At 35.3% G+C, this 15,748-nt stretch overlaps 1 protein-coding gene across 3 annotated transcripts; it reads left to right on the top strand.

The window, feature by feature from the left end:
• The first annotated feature begins 10,496 nt into the window (after positions 1-10,496).
• On the top strand, positions 10,497-15,651 carry LOC144553959 (putative disease resistance protein RGA1). 3 transcript variants are annotated; one of them, XM_078302132.1, is made up of 5 exons: positions 10,497-14,282; positions 14,404-14,475; positions 14,878-14,979; positions 15,149-15,231; positions 15,336-15,651. In XM_078302132.1, exon 1 carries the CDS (start codon positions 10,671-10,673, stop codon positions 14,259-14,261), a length of 3,591 nt encoding a protein of 1,196 aa, XP_078158258.1. In that variant the 5' UTR covers positions 10,497-10,670; the 3' UTR covers positions 14,262-14,282; positions 14,404-14,475; positions 14,878-14,979; positions 15,149-15,231; positions 15,336-15,651. The 3 variants fall into 3 exon arrangements, with proteins under 3 accessions (XP_078158258.1, XP_078158255.1, XP_078158256.1); XM_078302129.1 differs by having other exon boundaries at positions 14,404-14,979; XM_078302130.1 differs by having other exon boundaries at positions 14,404-14,979; positions 15,321-15,651.
• Positions 15,652-15,748: the final 97 nt, after the last annotated feature.

Raw genomic sequence — 15,748 nt, 5'->3', positions numbered from 1 at the left:
AAAATACCGATTGTGATCCACTTCCTATCTTCCTCAAAGACCTCTTTCATATGCTTCAGTAAGCAGTCGTGGAAAGGAAGTCAGACAGAAAGAATAGTGAATATGATCTCATTTACATTTTCCTAAAAGACCTCTTTCATATGCTTCAGCAAGCAGTCGTGGAAAGGAAGTCAGAAAGAAACAATGTCAAATGTGATCCCACATTCATATTTTTCTTCAAAGAAAGTTTTCTTTCACGGTTCCTTAGAAAGATGGTAAATCTAATTTTACTCATTTTTCATTTTAAAGCAGTAAATCTAATTTACTCTAAGCTGTAAATCTAATTTACTTATATACGGGACCAAGTCGGTATATAATCTATCAGTTACCAATTCTTTATTTTGCAGCTATGCTCGGTTCTTATTTATACCATTTAAAGCACATAAACAATTTATATGTTTTAAAATCAGATATTCTTTTCGGTCCATAAAGCAATTTGGTAACGTGACAAAGTTCCTTTTGGGCCAGTCATTAGGACACGTGAAAGGGGCTCCCAGGAAAGATTGGGGTCACGAGGACCGCTTAGACTCAATCTTTCCTAGACAGAACCATCTCTTTCTTGTGTGGAAATGACAGCTCTTACTCAGGTACTTTATCACATTCTTCGATGAACTTTATTTATCCGAAGGTTTTCGAAAAGGCGAAAAACTTACACTAAATTTTGCCATTTCAAAAGCGTTAAAGCAATTTGGTAACGTGACAAAGTCCCCTTTGGGCCAGCTATCAGGACACGTAAAAGAGGGTTAGACGAAAAGCCGAGACTTTTCTTGTCATTAACCTTGTCTTTTACGGGTGGAGATTAACAGCTCTTACTCAGGTACTTTATTGCTTCATCACATTCTTAGATGAACTTTAACGCAATCAAAAGTTTTGAAAACGAAAACATAAAGAAAGCATAAAATCCTATTTTATCTTTCTCGGTCGGAAAACCGATCCAAGAAATGTAAAAGTTTACATTTCATAAGAAAGCATAAAGAAAGCTTAAATCTAATTTAACTTTCTTAGTCGGTAGAACCGATCCAAGAAAATCTCATTTCTAATCGGTTTTGGACTTAAGCTGCAAATGTAAGAATTAAACTGATATGCGGTATATGCACTTAATTTGCATAAGTTATAACTTTTAGAAAATCAATCAGCGGGAGAGCCTTGTGCTCTGATACCACTGTTGGGTTTTGCGCGGTGTGCTAACCGGAAACCCTTTTAGGCTTAAGTTGCGGAATGACCGCAGAACAAAAATTTCTACGGCCAACTTAAGCTCAGGATTAAACGGGGTATGTCAGGAAACTTTCCAAGGCGGTCCACCTTCAGTATTCCTTTGGCATCAAAACCCAATTTAATCATTTTACAGATCTACTCCATGATTGATTTCTAAAACTTTAATCTACTTACAAATTAAATAGATTAATATAACATATTTATACCTTGTTTCCAAATCACAGTTGGAATGCAGACCGAGCGAGTAGAGCCTCACCAGGGAAGGAATCGACTCGGAGTATCACACGTGTGATACCTCTATCGGTTATCCACCAGGACTAACCGGAGAGCGGTTTATTTCTTCTGCCAGAAATACCGTAAACCGCGGAATTCTGCAAAAACACTATTCACGGGAAAAAGACGAAAACCCGTAAACACGAATTTTCGGTTGCTCAGTTTTATCAATATGCAAAACTGACATACCGCTAAATTCGGTAAAACACTATTCATCAATCCCGTAAATATACTCCACAACAACCCGCAAGATTATACGTCAACTACGTATAACTTTATTTTCTCAACCGAAACACTATTTGGGAGAGAAACCGAGAAAGAGAGAAAATACCGATTCGTTTCTACACGAAAAGATACATGTGAATGTGCATATGTATATATGTGAATATATCTTTCTCTCTCTACCCCTCCACCCCTATTTATAGTGTTTAGATTCGGTTGCAAAAGACCAAAATGCCCTCCAAGTTCGGCCTATTTACAAGATATGCCATTGACACCTCATCCTTTTATATGTGAAATGACCAAAATACCCCTTCCACACCCTTCCACATTCTTCTCCATGCTTCTACACATGCAAGGTGGCATAGGTGTGAAATGACCATTTTGCCCTTGTGGATAGGATTGATGACATGTTATCTGGATAGGATCAATGACGTGTCATGCGGATAAGCACGAATCTGAAAAGACCCGAATGCCCTCGGCCCGAACACAAATAATATTCGTATAATTATTCTGAACAATTATATATATATTTTTCTTTCGGTTATTTGTTTCGGTATCGATGACGTGTCATCTGGATAGGATCGATGACGTGTCATCTGGATAGGATCGATGACGTGTCATGCGGATAAGGACGAATCTGAAAAGACTCGAATGCCCTCGGCCCGAACACAAATAATATTCGTATAATTATTCTGAAAAATTATATATATTTTTCTTGCAGTTATTTGTTGTTTCGATAATTTATACAATGTGTCCTGCACATTTATAAATTAACCGGTTAACTTTTATACAACGTGTCATACACGTCTATAAATTAACCAATGTTTTTGCTTGTTATTTTTACATAACATTTATAATTTAATTATAACACGTATAATTAATTATAACCATCTTAATATTAATTATAATCAATTTATAATTAATCAGTAAGATTCTCCGAGTAGCTCCTATATGGTGTGACCCAATAGGATCTGTGTTATGTTGGTAAACAGAGTTAAAACTGTTTTAACTTCTGTTAGTCATGGGTGGCATCTGGCAACACATCATGACCATCCAATTACACAGATGATGCTGTACTATACAATATCACGATCCAGTAAACAATTTACTTGTGTCTGTTCTTCTGTCTCATAGCTATCAGATCAGTTTCAAGGTAGATGTGTGTCATCCTTGCTAACTGAATCTTTTCTTGATCTTGAGCAGATTATCAAATATAATTACTCTTGTAATTATACCGCTAGCAGATAATCTAACTCTATCAAGGGGCCCAGTGATGCTATAGCTCGTATAGAGATACGAGGGACAAATAGTATTCTTGGTAAACTATCACTTCCTCAGCTAAGCTATACATATGGAAAAGCTACCGTTATGACTGCTTTTTACGGACAGCGGTGGATAACAATCACACATACATATTTCTCAGTGGGAACGATAAATACCTCATACTGTAGAACGTGACACTGAATGAAAACGTAAATGACACGAACACAATTCTATTTAATGTTTCATTCGGGGTCTGTCAAATACCATGTTCCTAGAACATGTATCTATGTGATTAAAATGACATCTCGTGTCAGGTGGTTTGTAAAACTTAACCATCTTTTAATCCACATACTAACCTTATTGCGGTAATTAGTGTTCCTGCTAATTACCTTGGTCAGTGACCTTTTAAGAGTATATATCATCTATATTATGGAGTTTCACAATTTCAGTCATGAACTCGAAATGATCCATAAATTCAATAATACTCAAGGCAACAAAATGATATATAAATAAACATTCAATTCATGAACAAAGCTTTATGATAAATTATCGTATTATTGACTTCTAGATTATTACAAACTAACACTCCGCCCCACCTGCTCCCCCTCTCTTTCTCTCGCAGGGACTGCTCCGGATTTACTGAACTGGTTCCTCTCAAATCCTATCTTGGGTTTCGCTCGTTTTATCTCAGTGGCCTGAGCATTTACGCTATGGGTTGTTACTCAGATTGAGAAGAAGAAGCGTGATTTCTATTGAGATTGTGATTCATGGTATTCCTCTATTTCTTGATTGATTTTCTTTCCATCTGATTTTAGAGTTTTGAAAAATTGAAATTAGCAAGTTTAGGCACAACTTATTATGATGAATCAAGGGTAAACGATTTTATATTGCTTTTACACCTAATTATTTCCAACTAATTACTCATCGTTAGATCAAGATTCGAGGAGGGATCGATCGTCCAGTTGAGCGAACCGACAAGGGACTCGATTGAGAAAGAGGTAACATCATTCTGACATGTAGGAATTTGTTGATTTGGTTTTTGCTTACTTGCCTGCTAAAAGATTCTTTTAGTGCTTTCCTTGTTTTTGTTTTTTTGAAATACTTAGCAGATACTGCTAAGTTTTACATCATGATTATACAACGTGTATATACCTTCTATTCCTATTGCCTGAAGCTATTAACACCGCTCTAGCACCATTGCAACCACATTTTGGTCTCCTGCACCGCCCATTCTGCCAAGTTCTCTTCAGTCACGCTGGTTCCTCTAAAGATTTTCCCATTTCTACTCTTCCAAATATGCCAACACGTCCCAACAAATTGCGTGGTCCATTCCTTTCTTGACACCCTTTCCATTCTTCTTACTGTTGCCCATGACTCTTCCCAAATTTCGTCTACTGATGGTTGATGTATCATGATTTTGTATCCTAAAATCTGAGATACCTGATCCCATACCCTCATCGCATAAGGACAGTGAAATAACAGATGCAGGAGCGTTTCAAGATCACACCGACCGCACATCTCACAGCTAGTTTCACACCGTATATTCCTTCTTTGTAACCCATCACGTGTCAGGATCTTGTCTTTTAGGACCAAATATGCAAATATGTGAACTGTAGGTGGCATCTTACACTTCCAACTATATTCATAACCCCATCTTATCATTCCTTCTCCAACCATCATTCTATAAACAGATTTTGCTGAATATACCCCCTGGCTACTCCATCCCCACACTAGGCGATCTCTCGTGTTGTAGAACTGCACTTGCTCTTCTATAACCACCTCGGGAGCAATAACATGCGCTATCGGTAACGCCTTTCTTAGGCTTATCCTAGGATAATCTGCCTCATTACCCCTTATTATTGGGTGGTCCTGCCACGTGTCAAACCAAAACGAGATTCTCAATCCATCTCCAATTTCCCAATACGCACTCCAATGAAAGATGTGTTTAATCTTCATTAGGTAGTTCCAGAAAAATGAACCTTGTGCCTTCCAGATTCTCGGTCCATTAGCATCAGAGCCCAATCCCTGCAACTTGGTAATCGTTTGTGACCATATGGACTCAGGATTAGTATATGTGGACCACCACCATCTCAAGATTAGTGCTAAGTTATGAACTCTTAAATCAGGGGCACCCATTCCTCCCCACCTTCTAGGTAGTATTACTGTCTCCCAGTTAATCAGTGACATGCCCCTTTGCTGATTTTGCTATTTGCCCCAAATAAAATTCCTTCGGATTCTATCGATACTGTCAATTACCCATACCGGCATCGGAAAACAAGTCATGAAGTATGTAGGAATAGATGATAAAACCGACTTTGCCAGTTGTACACGACCTCCTCTAGATATTAGCCTCCCCTTCCAACCCTCCATTCTTCTCTCTATCTTCTCGATTAACTTGATATAGGCACTTCTGTTGGGTTGCCTTGTTGTTAGTGGCATTCCAAGATAATCCATTGGCAGGTCCTCTCTATCACAACCCAGAACAACCACAGCTACTTGCACCTCTTCTTCCGACATATTAAAGGGTATAATTGCACTCTTGGTGTAGTTTATCAGAAGGCCAGAGACCTCCGAGAACAATCTGAGTACAATTTTGAAAGTTGCTAATACTCCTGGTTCAGCATGCACAATAAATGCCGTGTCGTCCGCATACTGTAGTGAGATAATTGATTCCCTTATGGTGGGTGAAATGGGTGCTCTAACCAGTGTGCTAACAGCTTGAACCATCCGCTGCAGTACATCTACCGCCAAAATAAATAGTAAGGGGTACAATGGGTCCATTTAAAAGTCCATGTCCGTTTAATCTTACATTCCTCTAATTATTTAGTGATTTTTCTTTTTTCTCCATGTTGTAGCGTCTGATGATCTGATCTGATGTGTCAAGTATATCTATCTAGGAACAGAACTACTAATCTACTACCAATGCCAAATGGGGGCTCCATCAAGTTCAACGAAACATATGAAATTTTGGGTGAGTATCCTCCCTACGGTACCGTACCGCGTAGAATAACTCCAGCCAAATCATTCGGTGCCAAGGGCTGATGCCAGGTTCAATCGGACAATAAAGATCTCATTAAACACGGTAGGGTACCGCACTGGATTTGAACTCTAAAACTTCATGCAATCCCAAAAAAGAAAAAAAAAACAAATGAAGTTCTCTTCCGATAACTAAGTAGTCACTTCCACCTCTAAAATATGGATCCGTAAAAAAAAATATAGCTGAGTGGACGAGTCGGAAATAGAATCGCCATGCTGACATGGCAAGAGAAGTTTTGAATAACCACACCTTGCGCGGGTCCTGATCCCTTAAAGTAACCCAACTTTTTGGTTTTGGATCGGAACCGTCCGATTATAATCCGTCACTCAAGATCATTTCGGAATTCTAATTCGTTGTTTGGGATGTGTGCGCTCTGCTTCGGATGGATTTTCACGAATTCAAATCGGACGGTCTGGATCTAAAACCCAAAAATTGAGTTACTTCACGGGACCTGAATTCCGACTTGCGCAGGGTAAAATTTCAGATAGACCAATCAAATGTAGAGTAGAACTAGGTGTTTCTAAATTCACCAAGTTTTTTTCGAACTCAATTTTAAACCTATCGAATTTGTTTTAAATGATAAATCCAAACCGTTGAAACTCATATACTTTACGAGTGATGTGTCTACATATGAAAATTTTAAATTTTCGAATTAATTTTGCATAGTGTCAAGTGGTAATAAAAAGTTCAAAAAAATGAATGCATTAAAATTAATTTAAAAATGTTTAATTTTGACTATTTGACTTTATACTAAATTAATTCGAAAGTTAATTTTTTTTTGTATGTAGATGCATCACTCGTAAAATAGACAGGTTTCAATAATTCAGATTCGCCACTTAAAATCAATCATATAAGTTTTAAAGTTGTTCACAAAAAAAAATTAATAAACTTAAGAACAAACTAATTCTACTCATCAAATGAAATTTGATTGTAAATTTTACAATCAAATGTTGTCTCATTATCCCTAATACTTCTTTGAATTTGCAATTAAAAAAAAATTTAGAGGATTCTTTCTACTAAGTTCTTACCTGGGGGACCCACTTATAACTGACAGATGTCGATCTGTCGATACGATGCCTTTTTCATTTTGCAATCCAATCTTGGTCCCACTTCTACTATCTTTACATATTTTCCAAGCTCTCAATAAAATAATTTATCAAATCAACTTGATTGTTTTAGTTTTTACAAAAATCATAAGAACCGAGATCTCAATTAGGTCCAAATTTTTTTTTTCGGGACCGAGATGCATTTCAGTCTGAACCATTTTAACATATTTAAAAAAAAATTATGGAACTATTGGGTAAAACTTGTGAAAACACTTCAGACCGAAATGACATCTCGGTTCTGAAAAAAATACACACTTTGAACCGAAATAGCATTTCGGTTCTTATGATTTTTGTAAAAACCAAAACAATCAAATTGGTTTGGTAAATCTTTTTTTTTTATTTATGGTTTTTAAAAAAAAATCCCCATCTTACAATTATTAAAAATAAAAATAAATTGATATTGAAGAAAAATTATCTGAAATTGACATGCATTATTTCTTGCCAGCAATTGAAACTTTGATTTTTTTTTTTTTTCGTTATTTTTTGCGCTAGTGTTACTATCATACGAATAATTAACTTGGTCAAACATAATAATGTTAGAGATAAATAAGTACAGTGAAAAAAAATTAAGCAAAGAAAAGTATCTCTTAGCAGTACCTGTCTTAAACTTAAAAAAGGTGAATCTTTTCACATAACCAGAAGTGTTTAGAATATGATCATGTCCAAGTTACGGTTTAATGCTGAAAATAATTAAGGTACACGAATATGGAAGTGGGACCTGTATTGCTTTTCTTTTCTTTTCTTTTTCCATATTCTTCCTCTATCCTGTATTGCTTTGCTTTGCTTTTCTTTTCCATATTCTCCCTCTATCCTGTATTGCTTTCTTTTTCCATATTCTTCCTTTATCCGATCAAGGTTAATTTTCACTCATGTAAAGAATGGGTTTTTAGTTTTATTATTTCTATTCTTTGAAAAGAAAATGTATTGGGTGAAAACTCCAGTTATGAAAATAATATAAATAACAAATAAATCATTATTATGAAGAAATAAACATGTACCTTATTGGTTGATGATATGTATACAATTTGGCCATTCTTTAATTGTTTTTTTCAGCAGCTTTATTCTCTCACTGATTTAGGTCATTAAAATTAACATGTTTATGTGATTTCTTATTTGGACTTAAAGTAATCTTAACCATTTGTATATGATAGTAATTAATATTTTTTCTTGATTAATTTTAAAATAAGATTAAAATCTATTATTAAATTACATAATAATAGAATATATGACCATATTAAAAAACAATAGAGAGCTTTCAAAAATTAATCAAAACATAAATGCTACAAGGTAATATAAAAATTACTTAAAAATAAATAAATAATGTGTACACTAGAAATAACCAATTTTTTATCTCAACATAAATTAATAAATAAAAGTGTCTATTTCACGACTTCTCTCAACATTATTTTGAAACAAAAAAGCTCCATTGCAATAATAATCTTATACCTTTATTGCAGTTTTTTTTTTTCAATTTGGTGTTATTTTAAATTTATTTATGCTTTAATAACACAATAAGAATAAATTAATCATGTTACATTTGCTAAAAAAAATGATAAAAAATTAGATAAATATTTTTGTTGTTGTTATTCTTTCAAATTAGATAAATGCATATGAAATATTTTTTTTGTTGTTATCCTTTCAAAATAGATAAATTAATCGGGTTACCTTTTTTTGTTGTAATTCTTTCAAATTAGATAAATATTTCATAATGTAGAATATATAGTAACTAATAAATGGTCTTTGTTCCAGAAGATTTCATAATATCTGGAGAATCAAAATGCAAGTTGAAAGATATATGTATGGAGGGACAAAAATGTCTATAAAATTAAAAAAAATTGAAGTTGTTGTGTCCAAATAAAAAATTAGTGTGTTAGTATCATCACCCCTCACATAACCAGAAGTTTGATTATCCTGTATTGCTTTCCTTTTCCATATTCTTCTTTTAAATGATAAATCTGAACCGTTGAAACTCACATACTTTACAAGTGATGTGTCAACTCTACATGTGAAAATTTAAAATTTTTGAATTAATTTTGCATAGTGTCAAGTGGTTAAAAAAATTTCAAAAAAAATGAATGCATTAAAATTAATTTATAAAATTCTAATTTTGACCACTTTACTTTATATTAAATTAATTCAAAAGATAATTTTTTTTCCATATAGATGCATCACTCATAAAATAGACATGTTTCAACAATTCAGATTCCTCATTTAAAGTCAATCAGATAAGTTTTAGAGTTGTTTACAAAAAAAAAAAATAATGAACTTAATTAAGAACACTTTAGTTCTACTCATCAAATGAAATTTGATTGTAAATTTTACAATCAAATATTTTTTCAGTATCCCAAATACTTTTTTTAATTTGCAATTAAATACAAGACAAACAATTTAGATGATTTTTTCTACTAAGTTCTTACCTAAGGACCCACTTATAACTGACAGATGTTGGTACGATGCCTTTACATATTTCCCAAGCTCTTGATAAAATAATTTATCAAACCAATCTGATTGTTTGATTTTCACAAAAATTATAAGAACCAAGATCTCATTTAGGTCCGAAGAATTTTTTTTTGGGGACCAAGATGCATTTCGGTGCGATCTGTTTTCACATATTTAAAAAAAAAAAAAATGATGTAACTATATATTGGGTAAAACTTGTGAAAACACTTCGGACCGAAATGACATCTCGGTTCCGAAAAAAAATACATTAGACCGAAATAACATCTCGATTCTTATGGTTTTTGTAAAAACCAAAACAATCAAATTGGTTTGGTAAATCTTTTTTTTACTTATGGTTTTTAAAAAAAAATTCCCATCTTACAATTATTAAAAATAAAAATAAATTGATATTGAAGAAAAATCATCTGAAATTGACGTCGATTATTTAACTTGTTATTTTTTCTTGCCAGCAATTGAAACTTTGATTTTTTTTTTTTTTCGTTTTATTTTTTGCGCTAGTGTTACTATCATACGAATAATTAACTTGGTGAAAAATAATAATTAACTTAAAAAGGTGAATCTTCTCACATAACCAGAAGTAATTAGAATTTGATCATGTCCAAGTTAGAGTTTAATGCTGAAAATAATTAAGGTACACGAATATGGAAGTTGCTTTGATGCTACAACTGAGAATCTAAGTTAAAAAGGTTTAATGCTGAAAATCATTAAGGTACACGAATATGGAAGTGTGACCTGTATTGCTTTCCTTTTGCTTTTCTTTTCCATATTCTTCCTTTATCCTGTATTGCTTTCCTGTATTGCTTTCTCACATAACCAGAAGTTTTCCTCCACTACACTCCATGCATCAACTTTGTAGACATGCATGTGCCTGTATTGCTTTCCTTTTCCATATTCTTCCTTTAATTCATTGTTGTCTCCTGCATGCAACAGCCACCAATCTTTAATTAAAACCTTTAATTAAAGTGTTAAGATCTATACTCTCTACTGCTTTCAAAATTCAAACATTAATTAATTCTCTCTTCATCCTCATTCAACTTAGCTCGAATTAGCAAGCAATGGCAAGCATGCTGATATCGGGTATGATACCTCTCCTGCAACAGTCCGGATTGATGCTCGAGATGGAGGAACAGCGCCAGAAGCTGCTCGAATTTTTCACTGATGCCCTCCACAAGCTCGCTGATGCCGAATTACGTGCTGAAGCTGAACCCGATGTCAGAACCTGGCTTGATGATTTCAACGCAGCGGCATATGAAGCTGAGGACATAGTAGATGATTTCAGATATGCGAAGCTCCAGGCAGAGGCTGAGGCCAACGGCTGCCGGAATCAGAATGGTGACAGAGTAAGGGTTGGTCTCTTCCTCTTATCTTGTTTTAAGACTAGTAGCATTCATCGGAGTGGGGCGCTGCAAGGAATTGAAAATAGAATTGGTAGTATTGTTAATAGAATTGATGGCCTTGACGAAAGGATGAGAGCTTTCAACTTTCAACCAGGTCAGGAGATAAATATAACATCTCTAGAAATGCCGCAACACCTGAATTTCTTACGTTCGACAGAAATTGTTGGAAGAGATGAAGAAATTAGACAAATTGGGAATCCACCCCTATCAGAAGTCAGAAATGTCTGTATCTCCATTGTGGGTCCACAAGGAATAGGCAAGACTGCCTTGGCTCGATTGGTATGCAATAGTCCTCGTGTCAAATCCAAGTTTGATTGTGTAGTATGGGTTGATGTTGGATCTGAATTTAACATTGGTAAAATCATAAAATCCATAATTGATCAAGTAATAGGGAAAGACTGTTGCATATCCAAAGGTGATACAGATTTACTAGAGCTTCGCCTTTCTCAAGAACTATATTACAGGAGCTGCCTTGTTGTATTGGATGATGTGCATACCGTTTGTAAGGAACTGATATCGGAATTCAAGAAGTTGATGCTAACTGTAAAGAGAATTCGGTTAATAGTTACAAGCAGTTTTCAAGAAGTTGGGCAGATGTTCGGAGGTGAGCATCCCAAGTTCAATCGTAATTATAATTATGTACTAAAACCTTTGAGAGCTAAAGATGGATGCAAACTGTTTTGTAAGAAAGCATTTTCGGATGATGCTAATGAAACTCCTCCAGAGATATTAGAACAGATGGGGTGGAAAATTGTTGTCACATGTGGGGGATCACCTCTAGCACTGAATATGATGGGTGCTCTGATGAGGTTCAAGAAACAGCCTAAAGAATGGCGACAAGTAATTAACCAATTGGAATATTATACTGTTGATGGTGTCGCAACTGTTGAGAAAATTATCAAGGTGTGTTATGATAACTTGTGTTCTCAAGTTAAGCAATGCTTTGCATTTTGTTCTCTCTTTCCTGAGGGATATTACATGGACAAGGAGGTTTTGATCAAACTCTGGATGGCCAATGGTCTATTATTGCCTTCAGATGGATCAAGATCAATGCCTCCGGAAGAAAATGGTAACATTGTTTTCAATGAGCTTGTCTCGAGGCACTTCTTTGTGGATGTTAAACTCGTTCATGAAGATTCATACGGGAACAAATATGGATACCATAGTAGAGTAACATGCAAGATGCTGGACCTTATACATGAGCAGGCAGTAATTGCTGCAAGAGAATTTGCACTGCAAAACCCTTACCTGTTATCTATTTCTGGTGATTCACAAATAGATATTCCTAAATTGTTAGAAGCCAATCCAGCCGCGCGTACCTTGTTGTCCCCAGGTGATCCCTTTATTAGAAATGCTAATTGCAGTGCAGTGCCCATAGCAAACTCCTTGAGAGGGTTGCACTTGCACTCTGCTTTATTTCAGCCGGATCTTTTGGTACTGAAATATATGAGACACTTGAGATATCTCGATCTATCCAGAAGTAGAATCAAAATATTACCGGAATCCATAGGCTTATTATATTTCCTACAAACTTTAAATGTCTCGAAATGTTTGTTCCTTTACCACCTTCCGGAAAATATGAAATATATGAGAAGCCTGAGGCATCTCTATATCCATAAATGCCCCAGGCTAAAGAAAATGCCAGCACATCTTAGGCAGCTCAGTAATCTACAGACCCTCACAACTTACATTGTTGGAGAAGAAAATACCAGCACCGGCATTGATCAAATAAAGGGCTTGCATCTCGGTGGTTTGCTTGAATTGTATAACTTACGTAAGGTGAAAACTGTAACAGTTGCAAAAGAGGCTGATTTGGTTTCAAAGACAAATTTGGATAGACTGACTTTAAATTGGGGTACTGAACCACTAGTTATGTCAAAAGATAATAATGATTTGGGAGTATTGGAGGCTCTACAACCTCACACCCAGTTGAAAGTGTTAAAAGTACAGCAATATGGGGGCGGTGAATTCGCAGCTTGGCTTGCCAATCCAGTGGCAATGGGTTTCGTAAATTTTGTTGAACTTCATTTGATTGGTTGCTCACAATGCGAAACCCTTCCTGCAGTGTGGAAGTTGCCGTCCCTTAAAGTTCTCTGCTTGAAGCACATGCCGAATTTGACTTGTATATCTCGTACCGATGAGAAAGATAACTCAGGGCAATATTTTCCAAGCCTCAAGAGGCTGGCATTGGTTGGTCTGAAGAAGTTGGAAAGGTGGCATGAAGAAGCAATTCATACGATAATAGGAGGAGGAGAAACAGAAGAAGAGGAGGAAGGAGGAGAAACAGAAGAAGAGGAGAAACCGAAGAAGAGGAGAAACAGAAGAAGAGGAGTCATAATATTCACCATGCTTGATCAATTAGAAATCACCAGCTGTCCAAATCTGAAAACCATGCCACTTGTTCCTCAACTTAAACACATAACCGCAAGTATAGAAAATTATAGGTTGCTTTGGTCTGTCACAAATGTAATTACTCAAGCAAAGAGCTTAGTTGAAGAAGCCAACATTGCAAAAGCAAGTAGTGCTGATAATGAGCCATTTCCAACATTAAAAGAAGAGGTGGAGGAGCGAAAAGGCACTGAGAAACTTAGAATATTGCGAATGGATTCAACTAACAGTTTTTTCATGCCTACAATGTTACTGCATTCACTGTTGGGTTTCTCGGGTCTATGGAGATCATTTAATTTTCTTCAATATTTGGAAATTATTAATTGCAACACTCTTGTTTCCTGGCCTCTTGAATTTAGAGACTTGAAACACTTGATACGGCTGTCAATCCGAATGTGCCCAAACCTAACTGGCAAACTTCCTGCCCAGGCAGAAAATAACATATGGCTTTTTTCTAGTTTGAGAAAGCTGGAATTCTATGGATGCAGTTCTTTAAAAGAAGTTCCGAAATGTGGAGATTATTTCAGTGGTCTCAGTGTTTTGGAACTAGATGAGTGTCCTCAAGTCGAGTTGATTTCAGGCATAAAGCGGCTGGATATGTTGTATCTCTCATGCATAAGTTGGACCTCTTTGCCGAGTTGGTTACCAGAAATTAAAGAGTTGGGAACTCTTTGGGTGTCTGATTGCCCAAGGGTGAAGGAGCTACCTGGAGGTGAATGGCTCTCTTCTCTTAAAAAGCTTAAGATGTCAGAGTGCCCTGACCTTGAAAAATTCTGCAAAGAGGGACCCTACTCTTCAATAATCTCACAAATTGGAAAAAAGGATGATGCGGAGGACAAGGAGGACGAGATCGAGCAATGAGGAAGAGGACAATAACAATGAGTAAGAGGACGATTTGTAAATATTTATTGAATCATTTCCTTTCTAAAAAAAAAAAATTGAGCCTTTATTGATTCATCTTGTAACTAACAAGAGTTGATATATTGGAAAAATGAATTTTCAGGCTTGACCCAAAAGCTTCCGACAAGGCTAATCAGTACTCTCTGCAGGATGGTGCTTTAGATGAACTTGATAGGTTCTAATTAATGATGATTTTCAGTGCCACTTATCATTATTTTCCTGTTATTATTTTATTTCTTTTTCTTGTTTCTTAAATAGATTCCTCAAATAAGTACATACTTCATCATACCACACATGTACTAATTCTATGTCCTAAGGTACAAAAGTTCATGACTAGTTCCCTTTAATTTTCTACCTATCTAAAAATTTAAAATTTAGTTTGCTAATACACTTCCATATGAAAATCATGTTGAACGGTTCAGACTAACTATTTGGACTTTGCAAATGAAAATATTGATCCTTAGTATAAACCAATCTGCGCTATGCGTAGTACCATAGCTTCACTCATTTTGTAAATTATTTACTTAAATATGCACTAATTTGTTTCTTTTAATTTCTTTTCAATTGCTTCTTATAGGGACAAATATAATCAATGGGGCAAACAAGATAGCTTCCTACAAGACTAATCAGTACTCTCTGCTGGATGGTGCTTCTAGTTACAAGTATTCAATTAAACCTGGTAGGTCCCAATTAATGATAATTTTCAGTACCACTTATCATTATTTTTCTTTTTTTCTTTTTCTTGTTTCTTAAATTGATTCCTCAAATATGTACATACTTCATCATACCACACCAGGTGCTAATCCAACATAGATTAAGATATATTTACTTCAACTACTCTTTTGCAGTTTATCAACGGTGTCAGTTCTTTTTTTCTTTTTTTCTTTTCTCCAAGATTTTTAGAAGAGCAGCGAGTGCCTCTTTAGGAAAAGTGAGTCTGTTTACCTCCCATAGTTCCATATCTATTTCTCTTTGGAAAGCTAGCTGTAATGCTATTGTTTTTCATATACTAATTTGTAGGTTTTATATATCCAGCTTTAGTAAGGAGTGAGCCAGAAAGCGGCCTTCTTGATGAGAAAAACACCTAAAATGCGGCACATAGAAACCGACCATCACACACATCGATTGAATAATACCAAGTCAGCAATCTTCAAACAAATTAAGGGCGTATCAGTTGCTTGCTTTGTAATAATTAATGTCTCTCAGGGATAAGTTAGAGGCAATTTAGATATAATTGTATATAATATGTTTTAGTTCTCCAGCAGTACATTCTGATTGCTTAGGAGTATATTTTTTTTTAAGAAAGTGGTTAAAGCCCACCGAGTTCATTATGAGAGATAAGTACTCATTCATACAAACAAAGTAGGTTGTGAGCTTAACTTTTATAAAATTATCGAATTGACTTTATATGGGACATGTCAAACTGATTCGGGTTGTAATTTCTCGGT

This window comes from Carex rostrata, chromosome 5, assembly GCF_964058835.1.
Source record: "Carex rostrata chromosome 5, lpCarRost1.2, whole genome shotgun sequence".
NCBI lineage: Eukaryota > Viridiplantae > Streptophyta > Magnoliopsida > Poales > Cyperaceae > Carex > Carex rostrata.
The sequence above is the reverse complement of the archived record's forward strand: the minus strand, read 5'-3'. Positions and strand labels throughout refer to the sequence as shown.

Coding starts and splice junctions, on each gene's coding strand:
- LOC144553959 (XM_078302132.1), top strand. CDS start 10,671: ATGGCAAGCATGCTGATATCGGGTATGATACCTCTCCTGCAACAGTCC.